Source organism: Saccostrea echinata, unplaced genomic scaffold, assembly GCF_033153115.1.
Source record: "Saccostrea echinata isolate AGI-Se365-2 ecotype Australia unplaced genomic scaffold, CSIRO_AGI_Sech_v1 ptg000064l, whole genome shotgun sequence".
Taxonomy (NCBI): Eukaryota; Metazoa; Mollusca; class Bivalvia; order Ostreida; family Ostreidae; genus Saccostrea; species Saccostrea echinata.
Window position 1 is genome coordinate 7400156 of NW_026889813.1, and position 16194 is coordinate 7416349.

The 16194-nt window shown below is 34.0% G+C and overlaps 1 protein-coding gene across 1 annotated transcript; it reads left to right on the forward strand.

Annotated features, from left to right (window-relative positions):
- The first annotated feature begins 7231 nt into the window (after positions 1-7231).
- On the forward strand, positions 7232-12212 carry LOC133175626 (cholecystokinin receptor-like). Its single transcript, XM_061310743.1, has 2 exons — positions 7232-7431; positions 10789-12212. The coding sequence occupies exon 2, from the start codon at positions 10789-10791 to the stop codon at positions 11977-11979; it is 1191 nt and encodes a 396-aa protein (XP_061166727.1). The 5' UTR covers positions 7232-7431; the 3' UTR covers positions 11980-12212.
- The last annotated feature ends 3982 nt before the right edge of the window (positions 12213-16194 follow it).

Below are 16194 nucleotides of genomic sequence, written 5' to 3' on the forward strand. Positions count from 1 at the left end.
TTCCGTCAAAAATCAATGAAGCGAAACGAAATGCAAACTTGATCTATAACTCATCAAGGTAAAGATACATGCCAAAAATCAGCTCAATATCTCCAAGCGTTTAGAAAACAAGCTTATCTTTTTAAAAAGATTGGTGAGCTAGCGCTGTAGCATAATAAAATACAGAAGATATCTGAACCATTTGTTAAATTTGCTGAATCGATTAATTATCAATAAGAAGGCACATTGGAGCACTGGGGGGGGGGGGGGGGGGGTCATAATTCAGAATGGTGAATCTAAGAGTGGGCTTCACGTCGGCAATGGCATAACTCCTAACTGTGCTTTAAGCATTCTGTATTCTACTGTAATTTCAATTTGGAGGTGAAAAAAAGGTCAGTAGAACCAATGAGCACCTAGTTTAAAATATTCCAGTGTGGTTCTGTTTTTTTTTTTTTTTGTTTTTTTGTTTTTTTTAGTAATCGCATCTTCTCGGAACTTTCCGGCAAGCTCGGTAAACATATCCGAGGTTGCGGCGGTTTTCCGAACTTGCCGGAAAAATCAATGAAGTTAGATTAGAAAAGCTAGGTACTCATTACAATTTTAGAAATAACAGTCTTCGTTTTATAAGACCCGAGTAACTGTTACTTTTTGTTCATTTACGTGCAGGATAGACAACAAAACACGAAACTTCAGATCATATGTATTTTCAGATGATAAAAACTAAACTGACATGTCTTTCCGACATACTCTGAAAATATTTTTTTCCGAGCTTGCCGAAATTATCCAGGAAGGTGGTGCAACTGTGAGAAAAGCTAGATGTCTAGAATCTTATGCATTATATGACCTAAGTTTTTCTTGTACTTTTACGTGTAGGTTAGACAATAAATTAAAAAAAATCAGAATCCGGATCTAGACTGGTATTGCCTGTCTCTAACTTAAGAAATGTATATCGCACATATCAGACAGGAAAGGCTAGTGTAAATTCTGATCATATCTATATTTGTATGGCAAAACGAAATTGTTATCGCACAGTCTATCTACAGTAGTTTTCCCAGAATGCCCGACCGTGAAGTCGAGCATGCGTATTCCAGAAATATAGACTAACGTACGAAATGTTAACTTGGTCTGTAACTCATCAAGATACACTCACATACCAAAAATCAGCTCAATATCTGCAAGCATTTAGAAGAAAAGTGCGGAAAACCAAGTGGGACAGCCTGACAAAGAGACAGAGGGACAAACAGACAGACAGACGGACGGACAGACTCAGAGGAAACCTATAGTCCCCTCCGGTTTCACCGGTAGGGGACTAATAATTCATTGAAACTATCCCCCATTTCTATGCTATTAGCATCTTTTCCATATAGGTAAAAGGTTGTACACTGTAGCATACACATCATTTTCTCAAGTCGCAAAAATTAAATATGTATACTGCAGTATGGTTGAAAATGGGGAAAAGATTATCATAGAACTTGGCCATAATTTTGTTTGACTTCAAATGCAAATAAGTGTTCTCAGCAAATTGCATTTAACTTCTTCAACAATGAAATAAGAAATTCTTTACGGGATATGTTTTTGTGTTATTGGGAAAACATAAAACAAAGTACTGTTTGAAATCGGATTATGCAAAAAAAAAAGGAAGTTTCCATATTACCTACGCACTGTAAAGGGCTGAATTGTACAGGATTAAAATTGCACAATTTTGTTAAGTGATCCTGACGATTCTATTTTCATGATTGCCAAAAAAATGTTTAGGCCTATATTACTATATTCTATAATCAAATGGCAATCAGGGACGTTTCAAGTTCACAGAAAATTTCAAATGCAAACAACATTTCTTTTTATTTGATACTTAGACCAGAATACATGTGTAAAAAATATAATATGAATAGCACCCACCCCCCCCCCAAAGTTTTTTTTCATAATATAAAATCGCAATATTTTTTCCGATTTTTTTTTTCAATGGGGGACACCCTCCCCGCCCCTCAAGATAGGTTGAACCCTTCTCATACTGACACTTAGCGCCTAGTGAAGTGACTTTAATTGGCCTACACATGGACAGAAAGGAATAACGCCACTGGATAACTCACGGTTTTTTCTTTACTCTTTTTTTTTAAGGAGGAACCTTAGTTTGCCTCATCTAATGAGGGTTACTTGTGTTTCATGGTTTCTATGTTGTTCTCATCAAAAGATGTGTGTAAATAGGTCGGTAAAGAGAATGTATATTTTACATATTATTTTTTGATATGAAATTGTAGTGGTATGAACAACGTGGGAAGTCATGTACGATGGAGGAATGTGAACCAATTCATGCCAACAAAAATACACTTTTTTGATTTGATACCCAATCTCTTGATGCATGCACCGTTCTAGAAAGATTTAGACGTGTAAAAGATAATACTGAAATCCCGTGCACGTTCATACAGTGCTTTTAGAAAATGTTCAATTATTGATGCGTTTTATCTTTAAATCATATAAAATGTCCTACTAAAAATATTTAATGAAGCATTGGTGAATACAACATTTAAAAGGAAATAATATTAGTCATTGCATAAATTGCACTATCGTCACATATGCACACACGATTAATCTCTGTCATTCAGTTAACTAAAATGTGACTGAATGGCAGAGCTCCTCCATTCAGTTACCTTTGCAAACCTTTCAGTGATCATTCATTTGCCTGAAAGTTGCAGTTGTATCCTGTAACACACACACCACACACACATACACAGGAGAGAGAGAGAGAGAGAGAACGAGAATAGTTAACTTACCTCTTCCGAATCAGGAAAACCCTTAAAATCCTTGTAAAGTATAGCTTAACACATGCATGATCCTAAGATGAAAATAATTTGTTCTCAGAGGGGGGAAATGGTTGATCACTTCACCCCCTCAGTCATGTTTTCCTCCTGTTTCATTACAGTGTTCTCTACAAAAGATTGATATAAAACAATTGCAATAAGTAGTCAATCGTTTATTTAATAGAGATAAAATTAGTTTTATTTTTTAAGTTTTCTCAATACTAGTACTGAGAACTTACTTTAAGTAAAACCCAAAATTCTGATGATGTCCATATTCGAAACAATCTCAATCTTCTCGGGTATTCAAAATGTCTTTAGAATTGCTTTTTCTTTTATTTGCAAAATACGAATAAAAAATATTTCGCTGAAAAGGGATTTTGACTTGTGTGATACACGTAAATATTCTAGATCAGCTCTTTTTAAAGTTTCTGAAATATGAAATCAATCAGGTGTCTTTACATATTAAAATCTTTTTTATTCCAAGTGAATATGTGTACATAAAAAAATCCCAACGAGATGAATTATCACAAGAGGCCCATGGGCCACATCGCTCACCTGAGCACATTGGCTAGGAAAAAAAGCAAAAATCAGTACAGTATTGAAAAGTTTACAGGGAGGGGGGTGTTGAATTTTAAACTACCTGATGATGCTTTCATATCAATATAACAAATGGCTTTGTTGTTCTTGAGCAGCAGATTTTTTTCCCATATATTCATTTGTAAAAATTTGATCCCCCATTGTGGCCCCACCCTACCCCCGGGGGCCCTCATTTGAACAAATTTCATTCTACACTACCAAAAGATGCCTCCATATCAATTTGACTAATCATGGCTTTTCTGTTCTTGAGAAAAAGACTTTTTCCTATATATTCCTCTGTAAACTTTGATCACCCATTGTGGCCCCAACCTATCCCCGGGGTAATGATTTGAACAAACTTGAATCTTCACTATCTGGGGATGCTTCCATATAAATATGACCAATCATGGCTTTACTGTTCTTAAGAAGATTTTTAACGATATTTTCCTATATATTTCTATGTAAAACTTTGATCCCCAATTGTGGCCCCACCCTACCCCCGGGGGTTATTATTTGAACAAATTTGAATCTACACTACCTGAGGATGCTTCCATAAAAATATGACCAATCATGGCTTTGTTGTTCTTAAGAAGAAGATTTTTAAAGATATTTTCCTATATATTTCTATGTAAAACTTGGATCCCCCATTGTGGCCCCACCCTACCCCCGGGGGTCATGATTTGAACAAACTTGAATCTACACTACCTGAGGATGTTTCCACATAAGTTTCATCTTTCCTGGCCCAGTGGTTCTTGAGAAGAAGATTTTTAAATAATGCCATTATTTTTTCACTAATTCCTAATTATCTCCCCTTGAAAAAGGGCGTGGCCCTTCATTTGAACAAACTTGAATCCCCTTTACCCAAGGATGCTTTATGGCAAGTTTGGTTGAATTTTTGCCCAGTGGTTCTTGAGAAGAAGATGAAAATGTGAAAAGTTTACAACAACAACGACAACGACAACAACGACGACAGACAACGGACAAATTTTGATCAGAAAAGCTCACTTGAGCCTTTGGCTCAGGTGAGGTAATAAAAAAGGTTAATATTCTGATTTTCAGATGAATGCCAAGCATGCAGTCATTGCTAAAAAACAAATAAAGATAAATTATTATAAAAAGGGTTAATATTCTGGTTTCTGGGGGTTATTACGGAAGAAGGTATCTCCATGAATGCCAAGTATGCAGAGATCTACACTAATTACTACATAATGGTTGATTCTCTTTGCTTTGGTATACTTGTGACATCATTTTTTACGTGGTTTTAATATGATGAGTGGGACGGAGCTGCAAGTACAACGTAATTAGAAGACTGTGAATCCGAAGGGAAAAAAACGTAAAAAATCGAGCTTAAAGATAAAACACAAAAAAGCAAGAAATCTACTAAGGGTATTCAGGAAAGAAGTTTATAAAACAGCTGGCTTTCAAACATTGACTCTGTTTGTTCAACAGAGACAAGGAAATTTTGGAAACCTATATTTAAAAAGTGTGGACAGTAGGTTTTTAAAAACTGTATTATCCATACACTTTTGCCGTCGAATTTAAACAGACCGCTATCAAAGTCAATTCCGTGAAGAAATTGGTGGGGGGGGAGTTTCTTTGCAAAAAATGACAATCTCGCACCATTGTCAACTATCAACAAGAGCCTATGGGCCTTGACAGTCACCAGAAAATCATTGATTTATCAGGCCATGACCACTTCGGCCCCACCAGGAACTGGTCTGAACTTAATGTGACAAAAATTTTACAGCTTGTTGAGGACTCAGTCATAATTATCATTTTCAAGCAGCTTATTTTCTGGAAGTTCAGAAGTAAAGAATAAGATATAATGACCAACTTAGCCCCACCCTGGGGTCTGATGCCTGTCCCGGGTGACACGAATTTCATAAATTCTGAAGAGGGCTATTTGCTATATGTCCATAAGTAATAAAGACTTTCAAAAATGTAATTTACTTTAATATATGTACAACTCAGTCCCTCCCTGAGCCCTGAACCATTTGCATGGATACCATGAATTTTACGCTTAAAATAATAATTATAACCATGCAAATAATCATGTAAATATTAAGAATTTCAAATATGTAATGTATTTTCAATGAATGACGAACTAAGTCCCACCCTGGAGTCTGAACGGTGGACAAATGAAGGTGTAATTAGTTTAATGTATTTTTCAATATATGAACATCTTAACCCTACCCTGGGGTCATAACCATGAACCGGAGAAGGCAATTTCAAAATTTTGGTACAGAGGTAAATGTATGTTTATTATAAACTTTCATACATTAATTGCCTGCTAGATATAAACAAGTAAAGAAGATTTTCAAATGCATTATGTATGTTCAATATATGACCAACTTCTAAATTTTTCAGCTTTAGATAATGAACAGAAACTTTTTTAGTTACTCAATACTGAAGACAAGGAAATTCTTAATTTTGTGGGCAAATTTATAAATGATAACATGTTATAGTAGTCCTACACTTTTATACATTGTATTCCTATTAACCTGAAATAGTTCAAGGTTATTGTTGAAATGAGCAATGTCTGAATACTGATCCCCCCTCCCTGACAAGAATTTTATAATTTTGGAAAAGGGTACATTTATTATACAGATGCTTCCTTTTTTGGGGGGAGGGGGGTCAAAGAATTTATGTTTTTCAATATCTGACCAATCAATGATAAATCCCTAGCCTACTAGTACCTGAAACATGGACCCAGAGGGTATGAATTCCATAATTTGGGTAAAAGGTTGAGAAATCATTTTAATCATGCAAACAGTTTGCCTGTCGGATGTCCATGAATGAAGATTTTATCAGATATAATGCATTATTAATACATGACCAAATTATCCCCTCCATAAACCTGAACCTTGAATCTAGGATCATGAATTTCACAATGTTGGTAGAGGGTTCAATGCTTATAATAATCATCCAAACAGTGTGACTGCTTTATGTCTAGGAGTAATGATGTAGATCGCATGAATTTTGACAGATTTCACCCAACCCCTCAGACTCGAGGGAGGCAGAGATCATGCAATTCACAATTGATGTTTCCCTTTATCTAATGCCATATACTTGATTGATTTTGGTTCAATGGTTCCAGAAAAGAAACAGTAAACGTTCAAAAGTTTATGACCGACGCATTAGATTATCGACAACGGACAAAAACGTACAGATAGCAACAGGTCAACTGAATGACTCAGATGACCCAATAAAATAAAACAATTTTCATATTTTATTTTTTAACTTCGAAATAATCCTTTTGACTTTTAAACCTGAGTATGAGAACCATTTACCCGAGTTGTGGAAAATATATGGTTTCCTCCTGTCAAATTTAAACAGATCTCCTTGATATTCATTACAAAATCCCTCAAACTCTTCTCAACTTTTCAAATTGTGCGTGTTAGTATGATGTTTTTATTTGACACGTCAACATCTGATATGCTTGAGATTAGATAACTACGTCCTGTAAGATGTTCCATATGTAAAACCTCAATACAGTACCCTGAAAAATTCTGTCTGTACGCCTAAAATTCTCCGGAGAGTTGCAGCTCTGCAACTTTATTAGACTTTTGCTCTCAGTAAAAATAATTCAGGCAATTGCCAGATTTTAATATATATTTTTAAAACTTTCCAATCATAAAATAAAAGCAAAAAACAAAAACGTGTATTTCACCAAAGAATCGCGAAACAGTCATGTTGTCCCAGCGGCAAAAAAGTTATGTAAATATTGGTTAATAAATACAAATATGTGTATGTATGAGTGTTAATTGACAAGATTGTTTCGGTGCGCGAACCAAAGTCTCAGCTAAGTGTATAAATATCGACCAACCAAAAATGAACCTATAGTATGGATGAATGGACCTCCGGTGTCATTCCTAGCGAAGCGAGGAAAAGTTAACCACGTGGGTTTGTGAAATTGACGCTAAGGGATTAAAAAGAAAAAGCAGCAATTTTTGTTATCAATGTCTGCAATTTCTTGGTCAGAAATAATTTTTTCTACAAGGATTACTTTCTAGGATGTGGTTATAAAGGATGTGGTGAATCGATGAAAGAAACAGCTTTATGTATGTAACAGATCCCGGTAAGTTTGTTGTATCTTAAGGCATTTAATTCTTTCTCCAAACTTTAAAAAAGAAAATCTTTTTTAATCTTTTAAAAACTTTTCCCCTCATTTTCAAAGGGCTTTAACCTTGCATGGCAATACAAAAATGTATAAAACCCCAATTAACGATACGGATTCATTCACCCCAATTCTGTCCGTAGTTTGAAAGATAAAAATATAAGCTAGAATAATTAAATGGTCCGAAATAGAACTATATTATCCCTCTAATAAGATGTTCTCCGTTTGTTTTCTGATTTGATGTCCATGATTTCGCGTTTCCTCTCGTACAATTAAATCTTCATCCAATACCAACTGGCGCACCTTTAGAATTACTCACCGCCGCCGAGATATATGACATGTTATTTTTGTAAAGCATTGCCATTATATCGTAAAGCTGTTAGAGAGTAGGATTAAATCATATAGTTATAGCTATATTTCTTTGATTAACGTCATTCCTCTAAAAATTGCACCGCGAGATTAAAAGCAGCATTATTTATGCTAAAGTGTGTTTGACTAACCTAGCAAAAGGGCAAACATAATGCAGTAATTCCATCAAAATCTTAATTTGTGGGAGAAAAAAACCTTCAAAATATGAAAAAGACAATCTTTTACAAGTCTTTTTTTTCAATCAAGAAAGGGAAGATTTATTGATATTCTTGTATATTTATATGACTATAACTATTATTCCAATGTGTGATACGTCATTGAGTAAATTTGGAGAGGAACTTGGGTAGCAGGCTTAAATCAATGTGGAGAAGGGGGGGGAGAGAGAGAAGGATGTTATATTATAGCATTCGAACCAATGCATTAAAAACCGTGAAACTAAACTCATCTCGTTAATCGTAATGTATGTTCTCCTAATCTATTCAGTGGGTGGAATGATAACCATCAAACCCCAACACAATGTTCATCATTTAACGTTGTGTCACATCGGTTAACGTTCAAGTGAGCAAAATTAGCCAGTGGAGTTTATAAATAATTCTTTCGTGAAGGCAGGGAAGATATAGATAACACTGAATTATACCTGTCAGCGTAATCAGCTGTTTTAAGATTTATCTGTTGAGAATATATTTCCTTGCCTTAAAGTGCAACAAAATTAATTCAATTAAAAAAAAACCACACCTGTGTTACACGGATATGTTACTTGTATTTAGGTTTTTGTGTCATTATAATCTTCCCTTCATGATTTTATTATATAATAATACAATGTGTATATTAAAATTGTTGGGAGAGAAACAATATTTAATTATAAATTTCCTTGTGTATACTATTCCATCATGTAGAGGCTGAGAGAGAAAGAGAGAGGGAGAAAGAGAGAGAGAGTCGTTTCTTATTACTGTATATGTGTTCGGTAAACTTTTTATAACATTTTTGTTGTTCAAAGTTTCCCTAAGCGCATTGTGTTGTGTGAAAATAAAAAGCACACCAATAAGATTGGTTTACCGTATACTTCAAGAACATTGAATCAAGCACATCCAAGTACATTGTGTGTGAGGGTGTGGGTGGGTGTGTGTGTGTGTATATATATATATATATATATATATATATATATATATATATATATATATATATATATATATATATATATATATATATATAAGCTAGTCAATTCCAATTTCCTTACTTGGTATGCAATGGATTGAACACAAGGATTCAAAGACACTTAAAAAACTTGTAATTTCAAAAGTTAATCAAATTCAATTTTATCTTAGAGTTAAATTAATTAATCTTAAATCTAAACATAAAATCCAAAGTTTAAGAATTCATTTACATATATGTATATACATATGCATTTTGTCACTTTGGTTTAACTTTAAGCCTTATATTTTAGAAAGAGTTCAAAAGTTACTTTTGCGTCTTTTCCCATGCATATTAAAAAATCACACATTTCTTCAATTCTCTTTATTTATTAAAAACTTACCTCTCTCTCCCTCTCTCTCTCTCTCTCTCTCTCTCTCTCTCTCTCTCTCTCTCTCTGCGTTTGTAATCTTTGAAGATCTGGGTTTGCATAATTTTTCTTTTATTGGGCTTGCTAAGGTAATCGAGAAATTATATATATGTATATGTATTTGTAAACATGTAAATATCAAGTGATAATTATTGTCTGTGCCTTTTGGCGTTCGATGCATTTTTCATAAGGTACGCACGAATATTTTTTGATCGCGCTGGCGCAGAAGAAAACCAATGCTTTTGACAAATACTTTGACAACTTAGCAAAGGCATTTGCATCTATGGGCTGCAGTTTTCCCTCCTATTGCAAAATAAATAATAATAACAAATTAATACGGAGATTTATAAAAATTATTGCTCTCCTGTGCTGGCGAACAAGATGAGTGAATTAAGTACACCATTTATCTCTTGTGTATAACGAGCTATAAAATGCGAAATCCATTACATGAAGGCATTAATTCGATTTGATTCTGCTTAACAGAGCTAAATTCGGAAATGGATATATGATTGCAAATGCAGAATCGACAAACATTGTAGTTTTATTACTGTTGAACAAATGCATTATTTTTGAAAACAAAAATTCCTATATCGTCAGACATTTTCATGGTGCTTAATTTTCTAAAATCAAATATACCACATCAACAGAAAAAACAAAAATAGAAAAATTTCTTTCCCTTTTTTAAAAAAGACCAGTGTTGCAGATTTAAACACTTCAAAAAGATATATTTAATTTGAAAAGATATTTCCAATAAAAGTGAAAGAACGTCACTCCAAAGCCACGTAAAAGAGTCGGACGGTTCAATGGAAACTTCCTGTTTGTTTAACTATCATATCGAGCGTTTCATCAATATCCTTTGTTCGATTGAAAAATTGAAAATGCCGTCATTAATTAAATATTTGTAAACAGTTCTGTATAAACTTCCTGTTTGTTGATGTATCATATCTAGCGTTTCAACAATAACTTTTGTTCAATTGAAAATTGAAAACCGTCATTAATTCAAATTTGTAAACAAATTTGTGCGTCTAAAGGTTTAACTATCATATCTAGCATTTCATCAATAACCTTTGTTCAATTGAAAATCAAAAATGCCGTCACTAATTAAAGATTTGTAAACAGTTCTGTCTAACCTTGGCGTGCAGGGCTAATTAGGGCACATCCTTTAAAAACAAGCTGTGGCTAAATATTTTACTCTACTGACTTTAAGTTCGATACAGTAAAATATAAATACCTTGACATCCATTGTGAGCTCCTACTTGATAAAAGAGGATGTTTGCCATTAAATAGGCATTAAATGTCTGTGTAGAAGCATGTGAGCTGCTTTATTAACCATACCTAAAGAAATTAAGCCTCTCAATTTTTCTTATCTTAAATCTTTATAATTTCAGATGACGTTGACGATGCAAAATTTAACGACATCCGTTGATACGGAAAAACTCCTACGACAATGGAATCACGAAATATCACGATCATTTACGCTAAGTACCGTGGTCCATTCCGTTTTATTTACAGTTGGCACGTTTGGAAACCTTTTCATTATTTTCATATACAACTTCAAGATGAAAGGATACAAGGACGATCGCTACTTCATTCCTATTCTAGCTGTGGTGGACATGTTGGCTTGTGCTTTCTCCACCTGGTTCGCTCTAAAAGTGAACATCTTCCCGGTCATGTTTCCGGATGATGTACTATGCAAATGTCTACTCTATGTAAATTACTTAGCAACACAAAGCTCAATATTTCTGTTAGTAGTGATTTCCATACAACGTTTTCTGAAAATCTGTCGACCATTCCAAAAACAAATGACCCTGTATTGGAAAAGATTTTCATTAGTTACCATTTCGTTAGTGACTACCATTATTCTTATACCGGAACTAATATTTTACGGCAGAGTTCCAGTAAAGAGTGCCAAGTACAATGTGACTGGGTACATCTGTGGTCCAATACGACAACCAGAAAGCATGGCCACTGGACTGATCAGTTTTACTGCGGCCGCTATGTCTGTATCTGTTATAAGCATTGCTGTTATAGTAATCATATACCTCTATATACTTAAACATCTCATAAGACAAACTAGAGTCCGGAAGTTGAATCACTGTAGAAGTTTTTCGCGGTCTGAGGCATCGGATGTTCCGGTTCCGGGTGAGGACAAAGATCAGAGTGAATCCCCTCCAACGAAACGACAGGAAATTAATGGCAACCGCGAAAAAGACAAGGAAGTGAAACTACCAAATTATAATAGTCTTCAAGTTCCGACTGACGTGCCAAAATTAAAACGGTCTTCAGGATCCAAAATTAAACTGTCTACTCGACGACTAACGTTCATGTTTATGACTATATCTTTGACTAATGTTGTGTCTAATATTCCTACAATAGTCTATGTGATACTTTGCGTGAACGACCCTGAAGCATGGTTCCGTAACCCTTATGGTTTCCTACAACAGCTGTTTCAGTTCATGCGTGCCATGCGGGTTGTAAACCATGCCATGAACCCGTTCCTGTATGGACTATTTGACGGGCGTTTCCGTGACGAAATCCGGAAGCTGTGTTGTAACACTATCAGTAAAATTGACCTGTGAATTCCCGTGAAGAAGATTGTGCTTTATCAAGAGATGAAATTATATAAGTCTCTCACGAGTCATTAACTTATACGAGAAACACGTGTGTTAGCAACCAGTCCCAGAATGATTACCTCACGTAAATGTAAGAGATTCTACATTCTGAAACTAAATTTATGATATGCTGATTGCAAGAAACTTTAAAGGGTTCAAATGACACTTCATAAAAGTTGTATAGCTGATTTTTTTTATGATTTGTGTTTATTTTGAGTATTAAAATGAATTATTTCAGAATGTTGTTGTTTTTTTTTGTGATGATAAAATGGAACTCAAGAAAATTCTCATATTTTGCTTAGATATCATGCATTAAACTGGGTAAAAGTTTTTTGTGAGGAAAGTGTCAATGATCTCCGACTATGTGCGGCATAAAATCTACCTTTAATTCTATTCACTACATAATTTATTTCTGTAAAATGTGACATACTTCAAATGTTTACGCATTGTTTTTGTCTTGTAAACTAGTGTACATGTAGCTAGAATTTTGTAGATGTCTCCAAAATGCAGTTTAATTGCTTAAACTTAATAAGTTTAAGCCCTTTTTTCGTTTGAGATTTGAGGTTTCACAGAAGCAGAAAACATCCTTGTATGCCATATTTCACTCTCAGAATGAGCACTTCCATTTATACAATACAAAAGGTAACTGTTACACCAAATGATATGCAAAATTTCTATAAACTTTGCACATTGGGTTTAAAAAATGTTAGAATTCTTTTTTTTTTTAAAATTCTTTTGAAGAAATCTTATCTCCGAAAGACGGATTTTTTTCGTGTATTAATTGTACGCCTTTCGAAAACTTCAAAAAAGGTTTGGTTTGTAACAAACCATCTCAACCCACCGTCTTGAACTTTCGATCCCACGGCGCTACACGGACTGCTATAGACTTAACGGAGTGCTTCTTTGTGTTATCCAGCTGAAATTAGGGCGGAAAATATGATAATAGACACACGTGCAACCGTTTATCAGCGTAAATTGATCAAAATTAGCACAAAAGAATATTTTTTCTTCTACAGGCGGTTTTGTTATGGGATCGGTGTGCTGATAATTTAAATGTATTACAGTGGAAAATGTCGTTCTAACAAAATTGAGGGTCGTGATGTTGTGTTTTAGCTTACAGATTGCATCGTCTTCGCCCGTTACTGCGGCTCTATGCACATGATTATATGGTACATGTAGCATGGAGCACATTATCAAAAAGATGATCCTGTCAAATAGTATACAAAGTTAACTCTTTTAAAGTCAACGTAAAAGTCGTGGTATTGTGAGATTCTGTTGGGTATAAATTTCCCAGAAAAAAAAAAATCTTGTTTAATTATGAATGATTTTGTAATTAGAAAAGTGCATTAATTTTCTTTTTGTTTCCAATTTGTAAAAGGTTAAGTGTACTAACAAGTACACTGAGATAAGGAAGTACTGTAAAGGCTCAGAAAAAATCTGTTTTTCTTAATTAAGGGCTCTGTCCAATTATAAAAAAAAACTACCCACACCTGCAGGGCCGACGTTCTTGATTGAGATGCTTTACACTTGGTTCTTATAAACACTGGTCATCAATTCCTAGTGCCTTTTCTGTTGTCTTTTCCCCCAAACTGCATTTCTAATCTTTTGAGGAATTCTTATTATAACGTCTGAAAGCTTTCAAAATCATCACATCCGTCCAAATCTGAACTAAACTAATTCCCCTTGCAATATTTCGATAATTTGGAAGTTTGCACGTTACATAAAAAACTAGGATCAAAACAGAAACTAAAGTTTTTTGAAATACTTTTAAAAAATAAATTGTAGTTTATAGATTGATTGAAGTAAAATACATATCCTGTAAAATGAATGGCTTTGATCTTGGAGACTGTTTTAGTTTTGGTGCTGATCGCAGTTGATAAACATTTCTTCATCTCATTGATCTGTCTTACATCAGAGGCCTAGATATAGAATAATTTATCAGTCTGACACACATTTAATGCAATTTATTCCATCGTTGTGGGTATATTTATGTAAATCCCCCGACATCTGTCGGTCACAAGATGTAAACAACCAAGAATGTATATAAACAAGCTAATCATGTGTCCGAAACGAGGAAATTTCCCGCCAAACCGACGCAAAGAGCGTGTAGAAAAAATATATAAAATATTAGAAAATTTGAAATACATGAAATTCGAAACTCAAATTTTAAATATAAATACAACAATTTATTGAGTTTTTTTTTTATCTTTTCAAATATTAAAATAATGCAATATCGACAGTGTATATATATATTTTAAACATACAACAATTTTTACATTGTAATTTCCCGGGGGGGGGGGGGCATTTTCAGTAAAATTGTTACCTTGGTAAACAAAAAAAAGTCATCAGACGTAGTTATTGAGGGGTCATATCTATAAAGAAGCTTTATTTTCTATAGCATTCTATATACACCCCCCCCCCCCGTTCCTCCGGCAGTGATGTGATACTTATTGACGTTTGAATGAATTCAATAGAGATTGATGTATATTTCTACAGATATTATTCAGTGGTGAAAAATGAAACGCAAGATAACTTTTCTGTTTACCATGTCTCCACGTACCTATTATTATTAAATGAACTAATGTACAAGTTGGTTTTCTCAAAGACAAGTATGTACGGGTTATTTTCTAGAATATTACTCCTCCTTCTGTAAAATACATAAGTTGTGGTGACAAGATGTCAAATCTCTCATCTGATATCGCAAATTCCAATTTATCTTCTTTTTGTTCCATCACTTGGATACTGGTGGACACCGAATGTTATTATTAGTTTTTAAAAATGTTTTACCTGTTTGTGGACTATACTATATACAAATTGTACTTTTAGAGAATCGGTTCGTTGATGTTTGGTTTTTGTATACACCTCCATGAAAGTTGTTGTCTGAAACGAACATTCAAGTGCATTTCGATTAGGCTTTATAAAGTATTGATGACATGTTATGCTAATGAAATTAAACTTGTACATATATCATATAACTAATTGAAAACTTAATTTAACGAGACAGGCGAGAAAATCGTTATATAACCGTCAATATTTTATTCATGTTATTTACTTTTAACGTCATGAAAGATACTTTCAAATAAAATGTTCAAATAAAAAAAATCAAGCAACTCTCACATTCGGACGCATTTTAAAAAATTAAAAACAAGTAACAAACATTTTGTATTTCTCAGTTTACTTGTACTAATTATCTTTCATCGTTAAAAGAACTAATTACATGTTTGCTTTTATCAAGAATATTTTATATTCTACAGCAATTTTGACTGTCACTTACTACTACTTAGTCCTCTTCGTGCTGGTCATTAGAGACTTCCATGTTGGTCTATCTTGTGTCCATCTCTGGACCTGCCCCGATGTCCAGTTGTTTCTTTTATTTCTTTCTCCACCAATCTTCTCCAGGTCTCTTTTGGTCTTCCTCTTTTTCTCTTACCGGTTGGTGTCGATCCATCTCAATGCAACCCTTGGGATGGAAGTTGGGTGCATTCTGCATACATGACCTATCCACAGCCATTTTCTTTTCTTTATTATTTGGGATAGAAGAGTGGTGTTAGTCCTTTTGTACAGCTCTTCATTTGAGATGGTATTAGGCCAGAAAATGCGTAATATTTTGCGAAGGCAACGGGTCTGGAAGGCCTCTCGACTGGTACACAGTCAACATCAATTTTATATGGGTGTTTTCTTTTCCGATGCCAAGAGCTTAAAAATATATATATTAAAATTATGCGAAGTATAATTCAATATCAAATATGATAATGATTGCATTTGAGAGTAACCATTTGCAATGAACGATTGCATACTGAGAATTAATACTAGGGAAGCTATTACTTTATATACATACTACTGATAATTACTGATCTATAGTACTACTGATAAATACTGATCTATAGTACTACTGATAAATACTGATCTATAGTACTACTGATAAATACTGATCTATAGTACTAGTGATAATTACTGATCTATCTAGTACTACTGATAATTACTGATCTACAATACCACTGATAATTACGGATCTATAGTACTACTGATAATTAATGATCTATAGTACCACTGATAATTACTGATCTATAGTACTACTGATAATTACTTATCTATCTAGTACTACTGATAATTACTGATCTATAGTACTATACTGATAATTCATGATCTATAGCACTACTAATAATTACTGATCTATAGTAC